Source organism: Lissotriton helveticus, chromosome 5_1 (genome assembly GCF_964261635.1).
Source record: "Lissotriton helveticus chromosome 5_1, aLisHel1.1, whole genome shotgun sequence".
Classification (NCBI taxonomy): Eukaryota; Metazoa; Chordata; class Amphibia; order Caudata; family Salamandridae; genus Lissotriton; species Lissotriton helveticus.
In genome coordinates this window covers 216,310,245-216,338,200 of record NC_136065.1, presented here as the reverse complement: position 1 = coordinate 216,338,200, position 27,956 = coordinate 216,310,245, and the positions used below count along the sequence as shown (strand labels likewise).

General features: G+C 45.4%; 1 protein-coding gene across 1 annotated transcript in view; it reads right to left on the bottom strand.

The window, feature by feature from the left end:
- Nucleotides 1-27,956, bottom strand: part of LOC144754343 (ficolin-2-like) — a 192,087-nt gene that overhangs the window by 129,044 nt on the left and 35,087 nt on the right. The window contains exon 3 of the mRNA XM_078642032.1: nucleotides 24,571-24,624. Coding sequence (XP_078498158.1) covers nucleotides 24,571-24,624 — 54 coding nt within the window. The remainder of the gene's footprint in view (nucleotides 1-24,570; nucleotides 24,625-27,956) is intronic.

Below are 27,956 nucleotides of genomic sequence, written 5' to 3'. Positions count from 1 at the left end.
TCCCTGTCTCTTCTCTTGTGGGGTGAGGCCCCCACCCCATCCCCTTGTCCCTGTCTCTTCTCTTGTGGGGTGGGGCCCCCACCCCATCCTTGTCCCGGTCTCTTCTCTTCTCTTGTGCGGTGAGGCCCCCACCCCATCCCCTTGTCCCCGTCTCTTCTCTTGTGGGGTGGGGCCCCCACCCCATCCTTGTCCCTGTCTCTTCTCTTCTCTAGTGGGGAGGGTTTGCTTATCAGAGGAGAGAGTGGGGGCCGGGCTCTGTGCTGCGTCAGAGGAGCAGTGGAGACTGCTGTCTCTGGGCCCCCACCCCCACCCTCTTTCCGGGCCTGCCTCCGGATCTGACTGAAGAGAAACAATGTATATTGATACTTTGTTTCTCTTGAGTCAGAGGGAGGGGGTGAGGGGCTCCGAGCAGGCTGCAGACAACCTGCACCTGCTTCAGACGCAGAGGGAGAGAGGCTGGCTTGCTTCAGCGCAGGCCTCTCTCACAGCTCCCAGAAGAGATGAGGGGCCCAGGGCCCCTTGGGGCCCCCTTCATTAACTGTAGAGAGTGAGGCCCCCCCCCGCACCGCGGGGGCTGCGGGGGCGTTTGTTACGCCCCTGTTTACAATGCCAATAGGTCAAACAAGCATAAATGCGAGACCTATTGCTTTGCAAATGCTTGTTGTTACCGAAAAGCACGTTCTACAGCGCATACTGGCTCTTTTAACGTTACTCACAAAAACAAACAAGTACAGGTAAAGCATGATGTAGTATTGCGAAATTATAGTCGTGCAGGTGATCCTGGGTTAGAAATTAATCGTGTCCAGAAAGGGGTGCTGGACCCAGCCGCGGGCGGTGGAGGGAGTTACGGTGGGGCAGGGAGGCGGGGAGGCGGAGGGGCAGGGTGGAGAGGGCTAAAAAACGGCATATGGATAATTACAGGTAAGTAAACAATGTAATTAATAAAACGAATTTCGTAGCGCGCACTGCATCGCATTTTGCGATGCAGTGCGCGCTACGAAATTCAATTTATTATTTAAAAAGTTTACTTACCTGTAATTATCCATATGCTGGTGTTTAGCCCTCTCCACCCCGCCCCTCCCCCTCCTTGCCTCCCTGCCCCACCGTAACTCCCTCCACGGCCCGCGGCTGGCTGGACCCCGTTCTCTGAGGTGCCGCATCTAGGGGTCTACATTGGTTTCAGCCCCTGCGGTGTGGGGCCAGGGCTTAAATAAATAGATTATTTGGAACCACAGAAAGTAAAACATGCAGCTTGCAATTCCAGCAGGTATAACGATTGTTTCGAAAAATTAAATTTTTTCTATTTATTTTTTTACAAACGTTAAAATTGGACATTTGCCATGTATCCAAGTGCTCCGGGTTTAGAAGGCAAGTGAAGTGAGTCACGGGCTTGTCCAGGATCAGACAGCTGGTTATGTGGAAACCTGGGTGAATCCTCTGGTTTCACGAATACAACCGTTTAGAGCATAGACTGGATTTAGAGCCGAAACCTGGCCTTTGGGTGAAAATTTGCAATAGACATGGAATAGGTCTAACAGTATTAAATACACACTGGGGGAGTTGTGCGTATATTTTCAAATCACAAAAATAAACACAAAGGTAAACGAAAGCAGAGCTTGGACTGCCAGCCCCGACACTGAATTGTAAGACATTCTAGGCAAATGATTTTTTCTCCTGTTTTGCAGTTTTTATGTAGCGCTTCACGCAAGCTCCATTACATTACGCAAGGACATTTTTGACAGGCACAGGGAGACATGTTTTAGTATGCTTTTTTCTCCTGTTTTGCCATTTTTATGTAGTGCTTCACATGAGCTTTATTACATTACGCAAGGACATTTTTGACAGGCACAGGGAGACACGTTTTAGTATGATTTTTTTGTAAACAATTACGTGGCGAGATTAGACCAACACCACAAAGTCACTTGCACAATAGTCGGCGTCTATCAGGACAACAGCCTTTAATTCAACATTAAACACAATTCCCTGCCTAGCGCTTCTGAGCCACGCTGTCTGTGACTTCAGTTTAACTCGAGGGTGAGGTTTGCTCCTGTTGTCGCAGGAGTGTTAAGAGCTAACCTAGTTTGCACTTTTAGTCCAGACATAAAAAACATTTCATTGTCCGTTATCACGTCCAGATAAGCATGAAGCATCCACTTACCTGGAAGAGTGAGATTAGATATAAAGGACCCGGAAGTGCCTGGCAGGGGATTTTAAGAGGCCCGGCATGGACTCACACTGCGCAGCTTTGGTTATAGGTGCAACAACATTTAATAGCGCCGACCGAGGACTTCTGAGCAGTGCTTCTGGGCACCGTCACTCTTTGTTTCCCAAATTAAGCACCGCGCCCGCCCCATTTCACATCTTCTCCAGGATTGCGCCTCGGGTAAGGGCAGGCGGAAGCACCCAGCAGCGGAGGAGTCCACTAAGTGACACTGTTGATTTAGTTGGTGGACGAAGGAAGTACAAATAATGCAGCAAGCACAGGTAAACTGTGCAGCATGTTAAACAATAAACGCAGTGCGTGTGGAATATTCCGTGGCAGTTTCATCTAGCTAATTTGACATTTTAGCACACAGTAGTACCAAATGGAACCTCTATGCTATGGAATCCATACATTTTACCAGGCAGAAAAGTATGTACGGTCAGTAGACCCTGTTCCGATTGACATCGACCAGTCATGAAGGGTTTTGTCTTGCATCAAAGTAGTGCCCATTCTCCCCACCGGAGAAACATAGTCTGTGCAAAGCAAACGCCATATTACATTCAGCAGAAAGCAGGCACACATGTACAGACTACCAGAAAAACAAATGACAAGCATTGGCGGCCGCAAACTAATAAAAATAAAAAAAAAGAACGCGAGTGTGATGCATGTGGTGTGCACGCGCATCACCGCAAGTGCTACCTTGCCGGCGATCAGCTTGCTATAACGCGCATGCGCGTGCACGCTCTTGTGAGCGTTCTAGCAAGCTGATGGCCGGCAAAGTAGCATTTCTCAGAGCCCCACTAAATGTCTCGGCCGAGACCAGCTCATGCGCTTGTTCAGGCCAAGACCTAAAAAAGCATTTGCAATGCAATGGGTCTCGCATTTACGAAACTTTGACCTATTGGTATTGTTAATGACAATGCCTTTTATTATTGTTGGTTGTTTAAAAACATAAATAAAAGGCATTGTCATTTACAATGCCAATAGCTCAAACTTTCGCAAATGCGAGACCCATTGCATTTCAAATGCCTGTTTAATTAAGTATATAATACAACTGCAGAAAAGCCATGCATTGCACCATATCAGTGGTCAACACCTCCGGACTCTAAGATGGGGGGGAGAGAGAGGCTTTAGTTGGAGCCTCATCTTTAGAGAGCATAACTCTCGCCCAGATTCACAAAAAGTGAAAAATATACATTTATGACACCGATGGTATCTTTTCAGGTTACACAACTGTTAACTAAGGCTTACATCAGGTAACTGGTTTTACAGGCTAGAAACTCAAAGAGCAAAACTATCCGTTACTTGATAGAAATGTTTCAGGCTCGTGCCTTTGCAGCAGAGCTGGTAGTTAAGATTACAGATTTCTTAAAATCGCGGCATTGAGGTGGCAAAGTTTTGCCCGCACCTACAGGCAAAGGCCTTGGACAGCGAGACGATCTGGAGTCAAAGTTCTCTGACAGCAAGCCTATCCCTCAGGTTTCCCGTCTGTTACAACAGAAGTATATATTAAAGTACAGTAATTTTACAGGCTCAGGGAGTTGGCAGCAGAGCTTTCCTCAACCACAAATGTACAGTTTTTAGAAGGATATGCGTCTGACATCACACAGATTTTACATGCTCAGGATTATAACAGCTACGTCACACGATATTACAGAGATTTTAGACACACAGACATATATCTGTAAAGTATTCCATCAGATTTCATTGCATTTACAGGTACGTTTCAGACGACAACCCTATGACTTAGTGTACGGAATATCTTACAATCTAAGCAATCGTAGGAACATTCTATGCAACAGGATACAAACATATAACAAGCACAGGCTTTCAGACAGCAGAGGTATATTTATTCACATTATAAATAAATCAGCATAGCATCTCTCGGGCGGGCGGGAGGGAAAAACCGGACAGTGAAGTTGCAGAACACACGATGCAGTCATAACCCAAACAGAAGCCTTTTAATGTATGGTTTGGGACCATTTGCCAAGAAAGGACGCAGCATGTAAACAGAGGGGTTGCTGCGCAGTGAGAAAAACAGGCATAATGGATCAAACCAGCGTCGGTATGTTCAGGGCAACGCCACAGTTACTGGGACTGATTTATTTTCAGCGTTCACTGAAACCTTGAAACTGTGATAAAGTGATTTCTCCGGTACAGTGGAATTTCGCCCCAGGAGTACCGAACAATCACAAGTCTCCCCGCTCACACTCTGCTAAGTGGCACCTTGCACCGTTGTGTTTAAAAGGAAGCAGCCATAAACACAACAAGCACGCAACGCCACAGTTACTGGGACTGATTTATTTTCGGCGCTCACGGAAACCTTGAAACTGTGATAAAGTGATTTTCCCAGTACCGTGGAATTTCGACCCAGGAGTGCGCGTGCATGTGCCAGTGTGTGTTTGTAGGGCGCCTGATAACTTTGTTTAACAAGCATTTGTAATGCAATAGTTACGATTGCATTGTAAATGCTTACGTTTAAAACAGCGCGGTGCCGCTTGAAGGGCACCGCGATCGGGCGGGCGCAGGCTGCAGTTTGCACGGTATTCAGATGGGCCTTACAAACAAAACAAAACAAGCAAAATATCAAACAACTTAATAGCTTCTTTGGTTGCCTTTAGCGAATAATTGATCAAAATGTGGAATTAAAAAATCTTGCAGAGCTTGTGATCTTCTCCCTGGCTCTTCCCAAAGCACGCATTGGACATCCGGGAAAGCGGTCTGCTATTGGATGTCCATGTTGCAGGCGGCCAGTGATTGGCCCACGCCTGCTGCCGGGGTCTTGCAATTGGACTGTAGAGTCACACGTGACCAGGGGAGTGTTGCGCTTTCCAGGAACCCGTCAGGCAGGACATAAACAAAAAAAACAAACCCAAGGAAAGAAGCATGGAGGGTCCAGGGCAGCGGAAGCAGCAGCGGAGAGGGTAAAACAAACCCAAGGAAAGAAGCATGGAGGGTCCGGGGGAGCGGAAGCAGCAGCGGAGGGGGTGAAGAGCATCACTGAAGGAGGGCAGACCAACAGCAAGTGAGTGCAAGGGGTAAAGAAACAGAAAATAATATGTTGGGAGAGTGACAGGGACCTTCCGCCTTTGTGTGCCAACTCCTCCACACTCCCTTTATGGGCTGCAGAGGGGTAAAGAGCCCTGTCATCCCCAATGCTAGAAATAGTGCTTTAGGAAGAAAATGTGAGAGTTAAAGGTATTGAAAAGCTGGAAGAAGAACTCCGAGTCTCAAGTGCAGATCCCGCCAGACCCCCTTAGGCTGCACTGAGCTCTAGAAAAGTCCCGGTAGCCTTGCAAACAAGAATACAATGGGCTGCTTGAATGGTGAGAGGGACGGGACGGTAGTGGTTGCGGAAATGGTCAGTGGCACTGTCGAGTGAAGCTTCTGCGCCGCCCGCGCACGCTTTGTGGCAGGTGCGTCTCACGTGCGCGTCCACAAAGCAGAATCTGCAAGAATTTGCAAATGCCCCGGTCTGTCTCCCTTGAGAGGCATTTCAACAATAGGTCTCGAGGGCGAGACCTAAGAAAGGGCACCCAAAATACTCTTTTTCAATGGTGGCTTTGTACATTCTGGCGAGGATTATGAGGATTTTGACTGTGTGGCAGAGAAGGAGATAGGAGAGGATAATTAGGGTGAGGGTCACCCTGTTTGAACAGACAGAGGAGGAAATTGTTGATAGGTACAAACTGAGTAGTCAGTTAATAGTTGATTTAATAGCTGAGTTACAACCTCTGCTATAGGCCCCAACACTCAGAAGCAACACATTACCAACACATGTGCAGGTATTGTACTGCCTACACCTTAGCAGTGGACAGTTACCATGGGGTCAAAGTAGTGGCATGGGGAGGTGTCACAAAGTGTATTTTCTAGGTTCTTTTGCAGGTTCTTTGACATCACGGTGAGCAAGGTCAACCAATGCATATCATTCCCCAATACCCCTCAATTATTGCAACAAACCAAATTGATGTTCTACAGGGTAGCACAGTTCCCCAATGAAATTGGCTGTGTTGATGGCACACATGTTACTATATGTCCCCCCTCAGCAACTGAATACATATACGCGAACAGGAAAAGGTCCCACTCACTCCAAGGGCAGGTAGTGTGTGATGACTTCTGTATCATAACAGACTTTGGGGCCAGATTACTAGGCACCACCCACAACTCATTCATGTTCCACCACAGTGGAATACAAAACCGACACAGGGTGAATTTGGCAATGGTTTCCTTTTGGTAATAGAATCACAGACTCTACGAATACAGTGGCCAGGCCGTTGTGCGCAATGTGACCTAATGGTTTACCTTCTCATGCTCATAAGGTGACAGTGAAAATGCCTTACGTCACTGGCTACTCACATTGTACCTGACTCCGAGGACAAGACGTGCGAGGAATTACAACAGGGCACACAGGACAACACGCTCAATCATTGAGAGGATCTTTCGGATCCTGAAGTCCCGCTTTCGCTGCCTCCTAAAGACCGGCGGGGCACTACTGTACAGAGCAGATACATACATGCCAATCCTCCTGGTTCAGGCGAGAGGCTACTGATTTCAAGGTTAGTCTTCCATAGAATGGATATATGGATACTTCCTGATGGGAACTTTAAAACCCCTTCAGCGCTAATGACAAGGGTAACTCGTCATGGAGTTTCCATTGATTTCAATGGAAAGTCAATGGGCATGATCGGCATGCCTTAGCATCCAAGTGGTTAACAGAGCGATTAACTCTAAACCACGCAGATACCTCCTAACGGGACCAACAAAACACTCAGTCCAAGTCTGGCACGCATTAAACAGTAGCCTAGGGTAGGACCACAAACTCACACTCGCTACCTCATTGTGGGACTCTGAACAACTGGGCACTCTGGGGAGATCAAGGGGATTTGACTAGTGGGATCTCATAGGGATATTACAGATTGGCGACCTGTGGGAGGCAGGCACAGTGGTGATGTTTGCTTCACTCCAGCGCACACACCAACTGGCAGACACTGAATATTTCAGATATTTGCAAATCCGACATTCCCTCCATTCAAATCTGTCAGAAGGTGCCTCTCCCCCAGAATCCTCTCCCTTAGAGGACAGATTGCTAAATGGTTTCCTAACGGATACAGTAATCTCCCTTACCAACAAAAACAAATTAATAACGTCTCAGACTCCCTGGTTACACTGAGGGAATGATGGGAGACTTATGGACTAGAGCTGGACGGCGAGGAGTGGCAGGAGGGAGTAGCCTACCCACGGGAAGTGCGATTTCATCTAGACTACGCCTTGACCTACAAAACTTTTTACACAGAGTATATGTATCCGGAACCCGATTGGCGAAGATGGGCAGGGCGATTGACAGACAATGTAAGAGACGGTGTGGCCTATAGGGTTCATTTATGCATATTATATGGAAGTGTGAGTCTATCCAGAATTATTAGAAGAATGTGCATGACTGTATGAGCGTGGTATTGGAAATGTTTATTAGGCCTTAAGCAAAGAGGTGTTTCCTGAATGTGTGGGAATCCACAGATCTTAATAGTAAAGATAAGCTATGGGCAACCCTGTGCCAAATGATAGCAAAAAGAAATATTGCACAACAATGGGGGGCAGTAATACCACCAAAGATCAAAACCTGGAAGACGGATATGGACTGGTGCAAGACCAGGGAAAAAAATGGTTACGTTGCACGAGGCTAAACTAAAAAATGGATTGCTATCTGGGCCAAATGGAATGCATATCATGGGTATATTTGTGAGCCTCCTGTTCTTCCTCCCCTAGACAATCCAGCGTCATAACTGTAATTACTCACCATGTCTTAATGTAAAAGTGCTACAGAAAATGTGTACTGTCAAGTCTGCATAACAACATCATTCAAGAATGTCATCATCATTATCTTTATTTCAGTTAAAACAAACCATAAAAGAATACAATACAATAGTTTAAGGCCTCCATCATAATCAGGTAGATATCAATACATAGGTGGTAGATTTAATACATACATAAAATACAAAATGTGGACTTAATAGAAGATTAACTATAACGGCACACAATTTGGAGAGACATTAATAATTCTCCGGGCACTATATGAGTTTGTCAACCTATTCCAACAAATACAAACATCTATGGAAGAGGAAGTGCAGTGTTAATTAAAATTATTAAATATCATAAATAGTAGTAAAAGCAAGAAAATACCAGGAACTGTTATTTAATAGTTAAAAAAGCAACACATTAAAAAACTATTAAATGTTTAAGATCATTGCAGTTTATGAGATATTACACGAGTTACATATTAGGACTGGAATATATTAATGGTACTTCTGTACGAATCCACCTTGCTTAACATTATTCCATTCAATCAATGAGGTTATGGGGTCAAGAGATATCTTGTCAATACTTATCCAGATATTAATGCTACATTTTTAGGCCATGTCTTTTTCGAACTATCGCCACAGCAAGGAAGAATCGTCTCAAATTAAAAACTATAGTCTGTGACGTATCACCTGTAAGCACTCTTTCCCTTTCCTTAATGTACCGGAAGCCTAAGAGCCGACGAATAGGTTTAATCCACTTTTTCCTGGCTTGATGGTATGCCGAACATAAAAACAAAACATGGGCCTCATCCTCCCTAATACCCATGTCACACAGTTCGCACATTTCAGAGATAATGCTTCCTGTCGGGCCTTTATTACAAGCCCACTTTGATGTACTGGATTTAATTTGTAGGATACCATAACGGTACTTTAAATACAGAGATTTTGCCATAGTGGGCAAAGTTTCATCCATGAAGCATTCAAATTTACTTTCAGCTTTTACATCAAAAAACTTAAGTGTCAATACTCCAACTTTAGAGTTTTGTAATGAACAGTTATGGGCATATTCCCAATACCTCGTCCTTAACAATTCTTTTGACGAATAAGTTAGGGAGTCAGGGTCTGCCCAAAAACTGTATAGGCCCAACTTTAAAAACCAATTTTCAATGTGCGTTAACCATGCCAAACGAGTAATATTCTTTATTTCCTTCAAAGCTTCTCTATAGTCCACTAATTAGTTCGTGGACCACAGACGAACCCAGTATAATAGTGGACGTAAGGAGGCATGGTCATCAGAACGGCGTACGTTCAGATCCCAAAAAGTGGTATTAATGAGGTGTAGCCTGGGACAGCTAATAGTTGCCTAAAAAGCTGTTTTCTTGTACTGAAAAGACATTTCTTACTACGTGACCCCACAATTCTGCCCCGTATAAAGTAGCCGTTTGAGCTTTATATTTAAATAGCTCAATTGCAGGTGATACGGCTCTTGTAAAGCTATTCTTATGCCTTCTAATAATGGGGGCCTGATTTTGTGTTAAGATTAGTTTAGACTTTTCGATCTGAGGCTTCCAGTTCATTTTAGTATCGAGTGTAATACCCAAATATTTAAAAAATTTCACATGTTCAATCTTTTCATTATTGAGAGTAAAAACTTTGTTAAAACCCTTATGGGGATTGATTGTCATGACCTTAGTTTTAGATGAATTAATTTCAAGGTTTTTATCCAAACAATAAAACTGGAATTTATTAAGCAGGTTCTGTAATCCTTTTGGGGTCTGGGAGATAAAAAAATAGTATAATCCGCAAAAAGTAAGGGCGGAACGGCTTGACCACACAACTTGGGAGAGTCATACTCGCAGCCCAAGAGGGTGTCCGGAATGTCATTTACATAAAGAGAAAAAAGGGTTGGCGCCAGCATACAACCTTGCCTGACGCCTCTCTTTATATCTATTCTCTCCGTTAGCTCTCCATTAGGTCCCCACCTCACTCTTGCATAGTTTCCCTCATGTAACCTGATAAGTTGTTGAAGAATGTCCCCGGGGACACCCAAGTCCCTTAACGATTTCCATAGTTTCCCCCTGGGGACCAAATCAAAGGCCGCTCTGAGGTCCACAAAAGCTACATACAAATGAGAGTTCCTTATATTAATATATTTCCAGGTTAAGCATAACAATCTAAACACTTGGTCTACAGTACTAATTGTAGCTCTAAAACCAGCCTGGTATTTTGTTAAAATAGATTTATCCTCAATCCACATATTTAACTTGCTTAATAGCTGACAAGCAAAAATCTTTTGAAGGACATCTATCAAGCTGATAGGTCTATAGTGCGATGGATTAAGTCTGTCTCCCTTCTTAAAGATAGTCACAATTTCTGCGCCCCGCCAGGTCTCCAGAATCGGGGCACCTCTCGCAATATCATTGCTAAGCAAATTAATATACGGGGCCCACAGAAGGTTCTCGTGTTTCCAAAGGTCCCATGGTATTTTATCTGGGCCTGGTGCTTTACCCTGTTTGACTGCATTAATAGCTGTTATAGTGTCAGTCAAACTAAATGTTAATGGTGTCTTACATAAATTTGGTCCGGTGTATTCCTTTGTACACTCTTCATCGTTTCCACCGCATGAATACAATGCGGAAAAGTGCTTGACCCAGATATTTTCTTCCAGAAACATATCCCTGGATGGTATCCCCTCTTTCTTACCCCTAGCGATGAGGTTCTAGAACGAAGACTGGTCTTTCACTTTACATGCTTGTAACAAATCGGACCAGACTTTTTCGTCCCATCTCTTTTTTGCTAGTAAAATCGTTTTTTTGTAATGCTTCCTTTTTTCTCTAACAGTAACTGTGTGATTCCCTTTTACAGCGTTTATTAATTCAGATTTAGCCTGGCGACAAGTTTTATCATACTAAAGACCTTCCTTTGGACAGATGTTATGACCAGGTTGTGCCCGTTTGATTCTTTTAGAAAGAATCTCACCAAGCTGCATTATCAATTTCCCATGGACTTCTGTTAGAGAGGTATTCTTGATGTTAGTGTCAACTAATGGTGACATGAGCTTTACAAAAAGCTCATAAAATTTCTTGATACTACTTGCATTACCCATAACAGCAGGCCGTTTTAGGGACCTGCGGTTATTAGACTCTAGGGGATCATGAGACAAGTTATGGTTTCGGGGGAACATTTTCATAGGAAGCTTAAATAATGAACTAGAGATGGTCAGAGAAAGAGGGAAGTGGTCACTCTCTATCCGATTAACCACCTCCAGATCCAAAAGCATTGGCCATAAAGTTAGGGAAACCATTATATAATCTAAATGGCTAACACTGCAGCCCCTTCTAAAAGTAGGTTTACTTGGGCAATCTGATGGTAGACGCTCATTGCAAGGGCGTAAACTGTATCCCACTATCATTCTTAACAATTGCAGGGCCCCTTTTGTGCACGCTATAGTGGGGCTAGCGTCAATGCCAGGGATGTTATTAGCATTGTCTTCTACCTCAAAAACATCTTCTAGGCCCGTAATTGGTTCAAACTTCCTATTGAAGTCTCCTCCTATGATTAACATGGTTTTATGATCTAGACTAGAGATTATATTATCTAGCTGGGCTATGGTCTCTGATTCTTTACTTGATGATAGAGGTCTATTATAAATGTTAATAATACACACCTCCCTTCCTTTGACATCTTGGAATTTTATGGCCAGGATGTCAGTGCTATTAAAATCTATCTGTTTAAAATCAATGCCCAGTGTAATCTTTGCCCAGATTATCAAGCCACCAGAGGGTCTTCCTTTGTTTAACCGCATGCGCGCTAGCGGTTTTCCCGCTGTGCGCTGCGTTTTTTTAAAACCCGCGTTACATGACGAGCTCAGCTCGTCATCAGCATACAACAGGCGTACCTCATGACGAGCTGAGCTCGTCATCAGCGTCGAAGGGGTTAAGTTAGTAGCTGGTATATAGAACGACCTGAAACCCACTTTAAAACAATTTTCTACTCCCCATGTTTCTTGGAACAAAATAAGATCCCCACTATTAATATAATCATGCCACGCGGGGTACTCATATTTTTCCTGATTCCAGCAATGTTCCAAGAGATTAATTTAACCTCGGCATGAACCGTAACACCCAGTTTATTATAATCCATATTTATACCTACTTGAGTTAATGGTATTAGAGGGTTAGTATTTCCCAGTTGTTCCAACACAACCGGGTTGCAGACCTCTGAGGTTACTTTCCTTATATTGTGCCTATCCTCACTCCCGTGAGTGAGTGTAGCCCTTGTGTCACCTATTTCTATTCCTTGGTTTTCTCCCAGTCAAACAGACTCCTCTAGCCCATATAATTCTGTAAAATAATTTTTAGTGACTAGCGAAAAATTGGTATTGAAGCCATCCACCATCTCTTCTTGAGTCATAATTTGGTGAGAGCGGGATATCTGCATGGCCTTTAGGCTATAAAAATAGGTAAGGTCTTTTGTTCCAATAGGGCCCCTATCCATGTTATGCTGCTCATTACAAATGAATTTTACTACGTTACTATCCCTAAAGTTTACAATAATTGCGTCCCCCTGTATGTCCTTTGGTCTTCTGCCTACCCAGTTGACCCTTCTGACAAACAATACTTCTCCCTTCATATATCAGGGGATCAGCCTGTTCCTATTCAGCCAGAATGTCACTTTATTTTTAAATTCTTTATGGGATTCTGGTTTTTCACTCTTTAGTTCTGGAACACCAGTCAGTACTACTACGAATGGTAGTGACTCTGGTGGTAAATCAACAGTTACCAATGGGATTTTCAGGTTACTGTCATGGTTGTCTTTTGTTCTATCTGCACCATCAGAACTGATAGCCCTCCCCGTCAAACTATTACCTGCACCAGTAGATTTGCCTTGTGCACTTTTACCAGAAACTGTTTTAGTCTGTTTATTACTATTAGATCCTTTTTGAGTCCCAACCTTAATTGGTTGAGAAGTGGCTACGCTAGTTACAGCTCCTGTGACAGTTAAGATTCGCTTGCGGGGGGCGTGGTGTTCTACATTCTCCCTCTAGCTTCAAATGTTATCACATTTTTTAGGCAAGTAAAATTGTCTAGAGTTGACTTTTCGAATCTCTCCAGCTTTTCATTTACCACTTTTATCCTCTCAAGGAGGGGGAGGAACAATGATTTAACAACGTGCTCTATATGAGTAATTGATCCTCCAACTTCCTCGGAGGTTGTGGTAGAAATGATTTCCATACAGTCACTTCGAATGATTTGGCTATCTCCCACTTAGTCATCGTCAGGGCTTAATAAAGTCCTGCCTGCAGGTGACCCTGTTTTAGAATTTGAGGGATCCACAATTTTGGGTGTTTTTGCCTTCCTCCCTTTTTGTATGGTTTCTATCCTTTTCCTTTTTGTAATACTTCCGGTGTTTGCTCACGTTTGGGGATACAGGTTGGCCGTTTTTTGTGAAGTGTCATTTGTAGAGGCCCCCTGGACTGGAGTTATCTCCTTAGATCTTAAATTACTTGCTTCTTTGTTAATTAGAGGAGTTGGTGGCCTATCTAATGCATTTGGAGAATTAGCCTGCATTAAGGGCCCCAAAGAGGAACACCTAGTATACATAGGTCTCTGTGATAGGCGACGTTCAGTAGCAGCAATTTCTTATTCAAGGACCGATGCCGCCCGAGTTATAAATTGGTCCAACCTACCAGTCACAGAACCCTCCACCCCTATTCTCTTGCCCTTTGACATTACAACTACGTACCAAACAGAGATCGCAGTCTACAATGGGCAACTAGCAGCACACAACGATTGTAAATGAGGAGACAAACTAAGTAAATAGCTTACAGATCTTCAAATGTTAATACAGTGGCCCAGCCCAGCCTTGACCTGCCTTGGACGGCCCGCGGGTAACGAGCAATTTAAAGCGCCTCCGGGTGCGGGAGATGACGTAGGTGGCTTCTGCACCCTGGGGATGATAGTCCTCCTCTCGGCGGCCGCTGAGAATGAAAGTGCGGCGGCGGGAGGACAAGAAAGCAGCAAAGCAGGTAGGGCAGTCAGTGTTCAAGGTGGAAGCCAGGTAGGACGGAAATCGCCACAGTGAAATTCAAGAATGTAAATGTCTAAAGGTGTGACCGGCTGCTGTTAATTTTTTTTTTAAAAAGGTCAGTCTCCCGCCTTCCGATTGCTATATGCAGAAATCCGATTCCTTGTCACTCCTGCAGATAGGGATTGGTTTTGTGTGACTCAAAGTATGCAGTGCCCGTGACCTACTCCTACAGGTCAGTGCACACCATTTTTGTCACTCTTTCTCTGCCTGCCTACCTGCCATAGTGCTTTCTCCATGCTCCTGACAGTTAGGGTAAAAAAAAGTATACTTTTATTTTGTCCCAGTACATGACAATAGACCCAATTCAGGCCTCAATAGAAGTCAAGGCAGGAAATAACATTCTTTAGACTATTTAAAAATAATCTCCCACTTACCCCTTCTAAAATGTTGGCATGTATGCGGATACATGCTTCAAGCTAATCGTCACCTGTGCCATACTGCACAATATCTCAATGAAGAAGGGTCTGCACGTCATCCCCATAGAGCCTGACTATGACTCTGATGATGACTTACCACAACTACAGGTGCAGCAGAAACGTGTACATACAGCAGAGGGTAATGCACGGCGCACTGAGGGATTCTAAAACATCCTAGAAACAAGAATCACACATGACAGTAGTGCTTGATACACAACTGAGTGATCAACTTTTATTCAGGTGGCTACAACATAGTTGCAAGTCAGGATCAACTGCCTCCTTGTGGATGATACATTCATTGCAAAAAGAATAACAATAAAGTAAAAAAGGGGGAAAAACAAAGCCAACTCATTCCACTGAGTGCAAAGAGAGTCCCTTTTTGCGGCCAATGGGATTTGGTGCTTTGTCAGCAGCACTGGGTTGTTGGACTGTCGACAAGTCATTGCCAGACATGTGGCGGCTTGAACACCTGGTACTGCATGGCTCATGAAGGGATATGCCACTGAGACTAGAGCTCTCCTTAGTCTCAGGTGGGGCAGGGATGTTGGGGATTTAGAAGTTGTGGATCTGGATGTTCTCCTGTGCTGTGGTGACTGCACTAGCCCACGAGCAATGTCATGACAGCAGTGTGCCATGTCAGTCTGGCTAATAGCAGTCCGCCTTACCAGTGTTGCACCTGCCAGCCAGTTGGTGGCCCTGGTGAAAGTATCAAACCTTGATAAGTATTGCCTGAGCCTCTGGACACTGTACTCCCTCTCCATTGCTGCTAGCCATCATTCCTGCCCTTTCTCCATATACTGCAGCTACTTGGACATGCGTTGCAGTTGGCTACTGACTGTGTATATTTGCTTTGTCTGCAGGTGCTGTGTTGGAGATGATCGATCCCTCCAGGCCATCATACATAGGTTGTGCATCCGAAATGTTGTCTGACACAGTCTCTGGATGGACTGATGAGATTTGGCCTCAGCACCTTCGCTGTTTCCTACTCTCGGATGTTGTGGGGTCTGTGCACTGCAATTATCCCTCATCGCTGCGCTCAAACTCTGGCAGTGGGGAGATGTTGGCTCTCCTAACAGTTGGAGTTGGGGAGATGGACTGACGAGATGGTAGTGTTGTGACCTCAATGACCACTTCACTGTCAGTAGCCCTTCGGCTGCCACTTGTCCTGACATGTCCGGGCTGTGATCTGTGGAAATGCATGTATATGGTTAGTGTAAATAAATGGTTAATATTCGTGTACAATATTGTTGTGACTCTGCTGCATGTGTTCGTGACATGTTAGTGTTGTACAGATATGATTGGTGTGGTCATCAGCACACAGTACAGCAAGTGAATGACATGTACTACAACTCCCATGATGCATTGCATTGGTGGGCCAAGCACCTCAATGGAGTTATTCATGCTGTGACATATGAGATATATATTAGCTGACATTATGTTATGTTTAGTACTTAAAGGGCAGTTGATGACTCACCCTGGCTGGCACATGCTGGATTGGAAGTGTCTATATCTGCAACTCCAGCTACACTCTGGTTCCAGGGTACCTTCAATGAGCATCTCCATAGGAGTCAGAGGGGGGTGTTGATAGGGTCCTCCGCCCGTCCCACATCCCTCTGCCAACCTGCTGTCCAGCTTCTCTTTAGCACAGAACCTCAGGTCGTACCACCTCTTCCAAATCCCTTGGATGGTCCTCTGTTACTCATGGGGATTTGACCTTCTCCAGGATGTTGGTTCACACCTGTGTTTTTTGGACCTCAGGTAATGTGCAGGAGGCCTTTCCTGAATAGTTGTGCAATGTTGGAGCTGCATTCCTCAGTCAGGACCTCAAGATCCCTCTCAGAGAACTTGACCTTTCTCTTCCTGCTTCGGGAGTCCTTGTTCCCCGCTTCAGCAGCCATGGTCTTCCCTGGTAATGATGTGATGGACTGGCAGGAGTGATGCAGGTGCACTCCTGGCTTCCAGTAGCTTTGTAGGCGTCCTTGTGGCTTGTGGCCAGACCTTGCAATTATAGACCTCCTGGGCTGTGACATCCTCCTTCTGCATCCAGAAACCTGTTTCCTAGTTTGAGTTTTCCTATTAGGAAATCGCAATTTTGCGATTTACTATTTGGAAATTGCAAATCTACAATTTCCTAATTTGCGCATCTGTAGGAATCGCTATTTGGAGAATCGGCAGTCACATACATACCGGTTTCTGATTCCAAAATAGTGATTTCTATGGATTCGCAATTTGGAAATTGCAAATCCAGATTTTCAAACATATGTACGAAACTTTCATTTTGCATTTCCTAAATAACGAACCCTAAGAAATCTCTATTTAAGAAATGCAAATTGCAATGTATGAAAATTGCAATTTCCTAATAGCAATTCCTTTGGAGTCACAATCTCTATTAGGGAATCACAAATTTGGAAATGAAAAAATAATCATGCCTTTGGGGCTAAGGCCCCCCCAAAAATCTAAACAAAAAGAAAGTGGTTGATGTAAAGCGCTTCAACGCCCTTGGAATGAGTGCGTGCTCCATGGCACTACAAAAACTACCTTTTGGGTGCCTTTTCGTAATTTGCACCTGGTTAACATTTGATTGAATTTGATGGTAATTGCATTTCCTAAATGGCCACTTGGCATTTAGAAAATGATTTGTGCCTGGACCGAATCCAGTGCCACAGACCCTGGTCCTCGGACCTTTCACCAATACGACACCAGCACCCTCCTCACCCTCACCTCTGGACGCCATGCCGCCTGATACCTTGCTTTGCCGAAGGACACCCAAGAACCCATCTCCTGCCAACACTGCAGCTACACCCTGTCCTACCTCTTCACTCTAGCTTCTCCTGCTGCCCAACCGAGCAACAGGGGACCCGAATGACTCCGCTGCATTCTCCTCAACATGCGCTCACTCGACAAACATGCCACAGAAATATGGGACCACCTCAACTCCGTCCCTCCCAAAATCGCCTTCCTTGCGTAAACCTGGACAATCTTCAGCTCTGGCCCAGACATCGCCATGGCCAGCCTGGAATGAAAATAAGAAAATTCGCAAGGACAACGCCAACCGACCAGGAGGAGCATTGACATCGTCCATAAAATCACCCAACAATGGAACACTTCCTCTTTCAGATCCGGACCAACCCCAAAACCACCCTCAGCGGCACTCTTGTCTACAGACAACCTGGCCGCAGCACGCCCTTCACCAAAGCCATCATTGACGTCATCGCCCCTGACTCTTGCATCTACTGATTACATTCTACTCGGGGACCTCAACTTTCACCTGGACAACCCGATGACCAGAACACTGAATCCCTTCTGGAGAACCTCACCAGTGTAAGACTCAAGCACCTTGTGACCGCTTGAACCCATGCTGTAGGACACATACTCGACCCCATCTTTCCGCCGATGGATACTTCACCTACAGTCACACCACCGAACTCCTCCGGACTTACCACCACTGCGGGCACTTTGCTTTCACCAAACCCACCATACATCATCACCCTTACTACCCCCCCAGACGTTGCTGGAACAAGGTCACCAAAGAACAGCTCACTACCTCCCACAGCCCTAGCTCACTGCCAACAGCCACCAATACCAATACCGCAGCACACAACCTCCACCAATGGATCTCCAACTGCTCCGAAACTCTGGCACCCCTCAAGAAGGCAACCGGAAAGCAACACTCCAAGAAAACCAGCTGGTTTACTCCCTCCCTCCATGAGTCCAGACGTACCTGCAGACTTTGAGGGGGTCTTTCCAGTCACAAGGTGAGTGACTCCTCCTTTCAGTGATTGTGTGCTTGGGCATCAACTTCAGTGTTGGATTGTTTTTTTCAGCCATCGGATTCGGACTGTTTCGCTGCTCTAAGCTTTGAAACTGCTTCTTCGGGGTCCCTCGGTGTGCATTCCACTCCACACATGTCAATATTGTTTCAAAAGTGTATCTAAACTGGCTGCCCTACAAAGCCAGAATTTAACTACAGATTGCCTGCCTATCGCACAAAACCCTAAACTTCAAAACCCCCACCTACCTAGTGCAAAAGCTAGAACAATCCGGAGGGGGTAGACCGTCTAGGAGTGCTAATTCCCTCCTCTTGAAACCTCAGATCTTCTGCAAAATGAGAAGATGCCAACGAGCTTTCTCTGGCTCTGCACCAAAAATGTGGAACTCTCTTCCACTGGAAATTCATAGAATCTCTTCCAAGGTTGCTTTCAAACTGGAAGTAAAAAGATTCCTCATGAATAAGTTCTTACCTTAATAAGATGTGCAACTGTCCACTCTAATCGCATCGGACATACTCCAGAATTTGTTGTTAATCTTGTATATTATTATTGTATTTGCTCCTCTTATGTCATTATGTTTCATCGACTAGTCCATTCTTCGCTTACACAAGGTTTGTAAACGGTCTGTTATGTGAGCCCTATTTGATTCAATGCCTATGTAGATTCCCCATTTGACTCATGTACTGAACTGTTACCTTCCTTTCCTTCAAATTGTAAAGCACTCTGCTATGCTTCGGGATCAAGTTCGAGCTATATAAAACTTTATAAATAAATAAATAAAAAAAAAACCTTCAAAGCCGCAATCACTGCACACCACCTCCTCTTAAACCATAAAGAAAACGGCCCTCCAGGACAGAATAAATGGCAATACGCACAACAGTAAAAAACTCTTCGCCATTGCGAAGGAGTTTGCCAGGCCAAACAGCAAGACCACAGACGTCCCACCTTCCCAAGACCTATGTGACAAACTAGATGCCTTCCTCCACCACATCATCAGGCAGATCTACGACAACTTCGACACCCAAGACCCGCCCATCAACCCGGACACCACAGCACCCAACCACACTGCACCGCAACAGATCCTGGAACCCGCTCAACACAGATGATACTCTCAAGACCATTAGGAGCATCCACTCTGGAGCCAGACCCCCCCGGACCCATGCCTGCTCCACACCTTTCATAGAGCAGCCACCACCATTGCCCCCAAACTCCGTCGCACCATCAACTGCTCCATTAAGACCGCCACCTTCCCCATCGACTGGAAACATGCTGAGATCAACCCTCTGCTGAAGAAACAATTTGCTGACCGGGCAGACTAAAAAAACTTCAGACCCATCTCCGTGTTCCCCTTCGCAGCCAAGGTCATCGAGAAGGCCATCAACGGTCAACTTTCCGAGTTCCTCAAAGTGAACCACATCCTTGATATCTCTCAATCTGACTTCCGAAGCAACCACACACCGAGACCGCACTCCTCGCTGCCACTGACGACATCCGCTCCTTTCTCGACCGGTGTGAAACCGTAGCCTTCATCCTGCTGGATTTCTCGGCCGCCTTCGATACAATCTCTCAGGGGCGTAACTCAGACCCCCGCAGCCCCCGCATTGCAGGGGGGCCCTGATGCTCCAGGGGCCCCTCGGCTCACTCAGGCTCACTCAGCAACACGCCCTGGCCTCGTAAAAAAGTTAAATGGTACGCACGGGCCTCAGAGGCTCTTCTTCATTAACTAAATTGTGCCAAGTTCAACTGCGCACGCTCGGGCCCCGCATGCGCCCCCGGCCGGGCCTCAGTCCCCTCTGACTGGCGTGTACCGGTCGTGCCATCTCCTCTTCCTACGGTTAGGTGTTTACACCTTGAAGATTGCTGCAGTTTTGGAGAGCCAAAGCCCGCAATTGTTAATCAGATAAGCCTATTAATAGCTGTGGGTTTGTGTATCCCTGCTCCGGAGTCAGCTCCAGAGTGAGACAATGCACCACCAGTTTGCTGCTTGCTCATTCCCTAGCAACAGCCCTGCCCTGATGCTCGAGAAATCTGCAGGGGGCCAGGTCATGTGAGAGAATTAAGCGATTGACTGCCTAAAATCTTTGCCTTGCCCCTTTTGATAAATGTCTCTATTTTGTATAACTCTTGACACTGAGTGAGGCGTACGCACCTGCACATAACATTAATTACCAAGCATCGACCGTAGTAAGCAAGTACCACTGACACCGACAAGTAACATAACCCTCTGGTAAACCTCCAACGAGAGATTCTTATCTGGATCAAGGCAGGAGCAGTAGTTACATAAATACTTACCGGCCGCACCCATTGTTACATTAAAAAGTTGCTTACGTGCAGGGGCGTAACACAGGCCCCCGCAGCCCCCGTGTTGTGGGGGGGCCCTGTCGCTTCAGGAGCCCCTCGGCTCACTCAGGGTTACTCAGCAACATGCCCAGGCCTCGTAAAAAATTAAATGGTACGCACGGGCCTCACAGGCTCTTCTTCATGAATTAAGGCAGGAGCAGTAGTTACATAAATACTTACGCACCCATTGTTACATTAAAAAGTTGCGTGGTTCTTCTGCCTGTGTCATGCGTCTGGGATGAAATGTCTCTCTTATCCAGTTTTAGATTATGTTCTTCGAATTTGTGTTGCGCCAACCATAACTTCCGGGGCATTGAAAGTGTATTCTCAAACTGGCCTTCCATTGGCGCTTGCTGCAAAGGCTATCAATAGATTGTGTGTTTATGGATTTTGGTTGTGTGAGGTTAAAGAGTAGGTTCAAAGTTTTATTTAGTGGTTTGTGTACATTAGCCTGGGCCACTGAAATATGCAATTTTGTGGCTGCAGCCATTTTCGCATAGTTAATGATTTGCAATATATAATCCATAATCTGCAGATTTTCATAAAATGCATTGTTTCTAGTTCCAACGGATCCAAAGTTACTAAAAACGTGGTGACATGGTCACGAATAGTAGAAGACACTTCAAAAAGGTTTACTGGTGCTCTTGCAGTTGCTTATTTCATTATTTAGTTGTTAAACTGGGACTAATGAGGTGACATTTTTTGGCCAGACAGTATTGCCATGAGTAAATGTTACAAAATAATAGAGCTATACTATAAATAAATGTGCTCTGTTATGCAGCTAAATTTTCATTTTCTTGCCACATAGTTTGGTGCTCCCCTGTCGCATAATTCAAGTGACCCTGCCTTTAATGTGAAGATAAATTGCATTCCATTTTAGGAGATCTTGATACATTTCAGCAGAAACTTGAGACTAAAAGAAAGTATAAGAGCCAGGAGCGTAACGCAGATGCCTACAGCTCCTTTGGCACAGGGGTCCCCCAACGCTTCAGGGGCCCCCATTCAGACCAAGGCCAATGACTATCCATGAAATATGGGAGACACGGTTACCGCTCATAACATATTGCAGAGGGCACAATCATTTTGCGTTATGCCACTGATCAGAACAAGGGGCGTCCAACAGACCCTGTCAACTCCTGTGGCATGGGAGGGACGGGGGCAACCCTTTAGTGGCCCCAAACCCTTCAAAGAGGCCCCATTGCGCGACAAGCCAATGAATATTTGAGAAATATGGAAGACTTGTTGGCCCCTCTTCACATTCCGCAGGGGCGGACCATCATTTTATGCTGCGTCACTGATAACAGCATCTCTTTGGTCAATCATATAATACACCAAAATGCATCCCAAGCAGTTCACCTTGTAACTTAACACTTAAAATCAAGCACTACCTCCTTGTGTAGCATGCTACCATCCATTAATGCACTTTGTTGACTCATCAAGGGTATGATGCTTTATACAAACCCAATTACCACTCGGCTTCTCAAACGTGTAATAGGGCTCATCAGTCATGTCCTCACTCCTCACCTTGAGTAAATGCTTAAACATACAGCAATAGAAGCCTGAAGTTAATTCATGCTGAGTAGTTGGAGTTCCAGTAGTAAGCAAGCATATCTGCTTTGCCAAACCAATCCCTAACCAAAATGGTGACGATTGGCCCCTGTATTCTACAGAAAGACCAGGGAATGTATGGTTGGGAGGTAGACTTATACTCTTGCTACCTTCTGAGATTAAGTTGAGGTGCATTGGTAGTTATCCGTACCGGGGGAGATGCTGACCATATCCCTGTATTTCTCCACTGTAGATACTGGAAGGTCTTTGGAAATTATCTGTTTTATGTTAGGCACCCAACATAATCTATTTAAATACTGTTATTTTACGATTGTTGTTTTGTTTTATTTTACTTGGTATTTTATAGCACAACATTCGCTACCTACTTGGCTTCTTTGCGCTTTGTGCAGATAACAGTGTATGGTTGTGATTCATCCTGGGCAGGCTCTCAAGGGGGATTCCATTCCTAAACTGTAATACTATGGCTTGATGGTTTTGCGGGTGTATATTATCCTTGTGAAGGTATCCGTATTGAGGCGTGGGTATGTTCTGCTACCTTCAACCCAGTCTGTGTGAATACCAAGTTTGTACTGTATTGCCCAGTCAACATACTTCTGTAAACTGGTTACTGAGGCTTAGTTTTATTCTGGTTCCAGTTCCCCGTGGGCCCCCACTCTGGCTATTCCTTCCATTTGAAATGTACATTTACTACTGTATTGTGAGAATGCATTTTATGAAAAGGTATATAAAGTAGGGTTGCCAAAAGACAAATGCAGGCCATGTGTTTAAAGAGCCTGGAAAGACCTCTTTTTGGCACTAAATAGGGTTATAAATGAAAAAGAATGTATTAATTTGTCATTTGACTTTTCTGTCTTTGTTCCCTTTAATTATCAGTCATGGGTCCCATCACAAAGTGCGTTCTATTTATATTTGCTGTTCGAAGTATGCACAGATAAGTGCTGAAAATACGGCTTTAGGTGACTGCTTATTTTTGTCGGGGGAAAGTGGGAGGTGGTGAGCCAGGCCGCTGGGGGGTGCCCCCTCATTGTGTTTTGCAGGGGAGCCCCCTTAAGTTTCGTTACGCCACTGCTGGGGTGTCCATAGTACTTCGAATGAGGATTTGAATTTCGGAGTGGACAACCCAACTGTGTCGGGGGTTCATTTCGGCGACCCCCCCCCCCCCACCTGTTTGGTGACAAGTCTTTGATCCACCTTCTCGAAGTTCTGTGTAATGGACAGAAACATTTTCATTGTCTCAACGTTAGAGAAGATGGCTGTGCTTGTACAGTCCCTTGGGACTATTTGACGCTGCTTCCCACACTATCACCTTTGACTGTGGAGGTCTTGTCATATGTGTCCAATATGAGTATGTGAAGCCGTGTTCCACTGTCCTCTTTGAATAACCTATACACTCCTCTTCTGTGTTGTTGTCTGGGAATATTGAAGGCTATATTTCGTAGTTACCTCTAGATACGTGCTGTTCTGTCCCGCATTTGTCTATGAAAATATAATGCTGTATCATCTGTGACAATGTAATGGTGTGTGCTAGTGGCACGTGTGACTATGTGATCGTTTCTTTAGTGCATGCTGCATCATCGGCAAATATTTGAGGGTGAGCATCAGATTGTCAACTATGACTACGACAAGCTGTGTTCTAAACGTCCACATTTGGGAAAGTGCCCAAGAGCCGCCCTGGACCGATAAAATACATTGAGTTATTCCAGATTGTAAAATATCCCCTGTCAATATGTTTGCCTGGAAGTCTTCTATGCCCCCAGTCTATTACCTCCGAATCATTATTGTCTTGCTTCAAAGTGCCTATGATGTGAGATGTGGTCCACAATTTGAAATGTATGTCATTTCCCCCATTTCCCCACTCCACCTGAACAGAGCTGGTCAGGACTTTATGAAGCAAAGGAGCTGCTCTGTTCTTATGAGCACATGTGTCTGTAGTCCACAGAAACAGATAACAAACTTCAAGCACCCAATAAAACACCAAAAGTAACAAATGTACATTTAAACAGATCAATATGCAGTCTCTGACGATACTCGACTTAAGGTTGCCTCTCACTTCCATTCCATCGCGATCACCCTTCCAAAACCAATCACTGTGCTTAGCACGATCTGGTCATCTTTTAATAATCTGATGCTTTTGAGGGTGGAACGTCTTGGTTGAACGGTGAGCGATGTATAGCAATTTTATGCAGAGATTGCACCTCAGATCTAACTCCAGGAAGTTCTGGAAATGGTGTTAGGCCCCTAAACTCTCCTTTATTCTGTCTCTGCACTGTGTGAGTTGAAGGTTTGTGTTTTACATCCTGAGAAGAGCCCTGAAGGAGGCATCAAGGGACAGAGCACAATACAAAAGACACAAAATAAATACACAACAAAACTGTTTACAGCTTTACCTGTTGCTCCTGGTGGCCCCACTGCTCCTGGATTTCCTGGATCTCCTTTTTGGCCTGAATATAAAGAAATATGGAGAAGACATTGTGACTGAAAGAGGAGAGATGCTCCAGATCATAGAGCAAGCAGCAGTAGCATTAACCCGTGTAATTCAATGACCCACTTGTCAGAGCTGTTTGGAATTTTATTCTGCAAGTGTATTATTCACAAGCGATCATTTGTGTCGGTAATAGGAGTGGACGGAATGTTTCTTTACACCCGTGGAATTGGCAGAATTTTGGTCACTCTCTGTTACTCTTGTATTGATTCCCATTCTAGTCCCACTTTGGTTCTCCCTTAGTTTTGCGTATTAGATTTTAGGCTGCTTCTACTTGCAAAGACGCATATAACACAATTATTTTTGTAACATTTGTGAGAAGTTGGCCTGGCATATGCTGTCTACTATTCTAGTGGGCATCTTGCACCAGTCCTAACGACCCTTATTGATGGTATGTTTAAAGACAACCTATAAAGAAAGCTATCCTAGTGGTAGCTGTGGAGAACAGCCTTCAGGCTAAGTCTTGAAGGAATGTAAAGCAGCTTGTTTTACCAGTCTATAATCTTGTGAATGACCAAATGAAAGGAGAACCACACCAGGTATATATATAAAATATATGTATTAATTCTAAACACATCCCTCTAGTCTCTTTATGAGGCTAGAGGCAAAAGTACATACGGTAAACGTATTTAGCACACAGTAAATTAGCACAATATATGTTGAGCCCTAGGGGCGTACCAAACCATATATTAAGTAAGTGGTATAAGAACCACGACTGAAATAGATATAAGGCCTAGAGCCTTTAGAACCGCTGGGGCCACCAGGAACCACCCAAGGTAGTGACACAGGGGACCCACGGGGACGTGTGCAGTGTCTGAACACAGCTGCGAATCACCATTAACTTCTATGGGGAAAGTCGCGGATGGAATTTTAAAGAAAGAGGACACTCAGAAGAGGACTTGGAGCAAACCCCTTTAGAACTAGGAGGTTCTAGAGTCAACTCCCACAGGAGCACTGGAGTATTCGAATTACCTCACCCAGGGAAGCAGGGGGCATAAGTGTCTTTTCGTTTCAGGTTTCGTCGCCCATGTCAATGGAGAGCTGCTACAAAGTGCTGCTGTCGTCCGAGTGTAAAGTGTCCGGGTAGATCCAAGCCTGGATCGAGGATGTGAAGAACCTGAAACAGAGGGGACAGAGTCTGGGTCACTAGCCAGTGACCAGGAAGGCGATGAGCGGATGCCCACCGATGATGGATGCTTGCAGGTGAAGAAGGTGAAGCTTGACTCTTCAGCCACGAGGACCAGGAGGCGTCGATGACAACCAGATGCTGGATTCGAGCTGTCCCACGAAAGATGTCTAGTGCTGTGGTGTCGGATTCCGATGGGACCCAACAAGCCTTGGCAACAGCAACCCACGCAGAAAGCAAAGATTGGCTTTGGTGCAGACCAGCAAGGTCTGAGGGACTCACCCTGTAGATGCGAGTCAGGGTACATCTGGAGCAATCAGAAAAGCCCAAAGGAAAAAAGATTTACCTTCGTGGGGACCCACCAGTCGATGGACCAGAGATCGCGAAGGGGCCTCAAGCAGAAATGCTAGAAGCGGGCTGACGGAACACTCATGGAGTGTAGGCCCACAATCTTTGGTGCAGATGGTGTTCGGGCGCGGACTACAAGCTACAAGTAGTCCAATGCACAACTTGGGAAAAGCTTGAGAAGTGGATGCACTAGCAAATGTGCATGGTGTCCAGGGGTTCCGGTTCCACCTCACTCGTAAGGGCTGCAGGTCTCAGCTTTGCTGGGATCGCGTGTCAGGCTCTGATATGTATGGAAGTCCATGTCGTGAGTTGCAGATACTTCGGGGTCCGGCAGGAGACTCGGAAATGCAGACCGGCAAGATGCTTCTTGGTGTCTGTTTGAGCAGGGGAGTCACTCCTTGACCCAAAGGGAGATTCTTCCATCTTCTAGTCGAAATAGAATGTCGAAGTTCCAGGATATATGTTGCAGAGTTTCATCCAGGTATAATCTAAAGTCCTAAAGACTGGGTTCCTATACTTAAACCAAGTTTAGGGGTTGGGCTTACTCTAGGGTTCCACCTCGCCCAGGGAGGGGGTGGTTATACCCCTTTCCCTTTGTCCAGTTTCTTGCCAGAGCAGGGGCTGAGTGCCCCTGCAACCGGTTTGAACTGGGGTACGCACAGGGGCACCAAGTGTGCCCCCAGCGCTGTCTGAAAAGCATTCTATGAATGCGCCCACCCAGCCCCAAATCAATAATCAATGTGGAAGAGGTGTGGCGCCGCGGCCAGGGCGACTGACGCTGGAATCTGGGGATCACGGTTCGATCCCCGGCTCCGGCGGCAGGTTAGCCCAGCACCATGTGACTCTGGGCAATAGCTTGCTTAATCTTCCCGACGGCCCCCAGCGCCTAGAGACCCTAACGGGTGATTGTGCGCTTTACAAATGTGGATTATTATTAATAAAGCCTGTTTGGGAGGTGGATACACCTCCCTGTGACAGGAAACCTATTGTCCAGGCCTCCCCTGCCAGAGTTTTGTCCAGCAGTAGGAGGTCAGACTCATGTCTGTGGCTGCAGCATCCATATTGTGATGCTGGAGGTCTTTTAAACTATTACCAGTCAGGTAAGTGTGTACATGTCTTCTCCCTCTAGAAGGGTGGAATTCTACCTCCCCGCCAGGCCTTGGGGGAGGTGGGGTAGGATTCCAAAGTGTTTGACACCAAACACGACATGTTTCGATGTAGCCATTCCAAAGTTAGCATTTACCGCGAGGTTATAATGCACTTAAGATTATATGGTCTGGCTGCATCACAGAACAGCCTCAGAGAATAGATTCCGAAAGCTACAGAGGGTTACTGCTCATGCATGGGTACCCTCTTACACACTCTGCCTCCAGGATTGATAAGGCCTGCCATAGGAGTGACTTATAGGTTTATATGTGTCAGTAATTAAAGGTAGATGTAGGTAACCTATATCTTAGTAAGGGGTGCATGCACCACCTTACCCAGGCTGTAGGGGTGGCATAATACATGCTTCAGCCCCTGGGAGGCCTCTGGGGTACCTATGCCCTTAATACCTAAGGTACCATATACTAGGGACTCAGAAGGGTAACCCAGTAACCAATCTGGAGTGTACCTAAAGTACATGCAATCAATTTAGAAGGGAAGCAGCTAGGCTGGGGTCCTGATTAACAGGGCCCCAGCCAGACTAAAGCCGAGAAACAGTGAAACACCAGCAAAAAGTGGGGGTAACCATAGTAAGCAGATCCTACCCTCCTACAACATCATGTTAGGAATATGCTGTTTATGTTATTTGTTATTGAGGGGTTTTCCTCGGGATT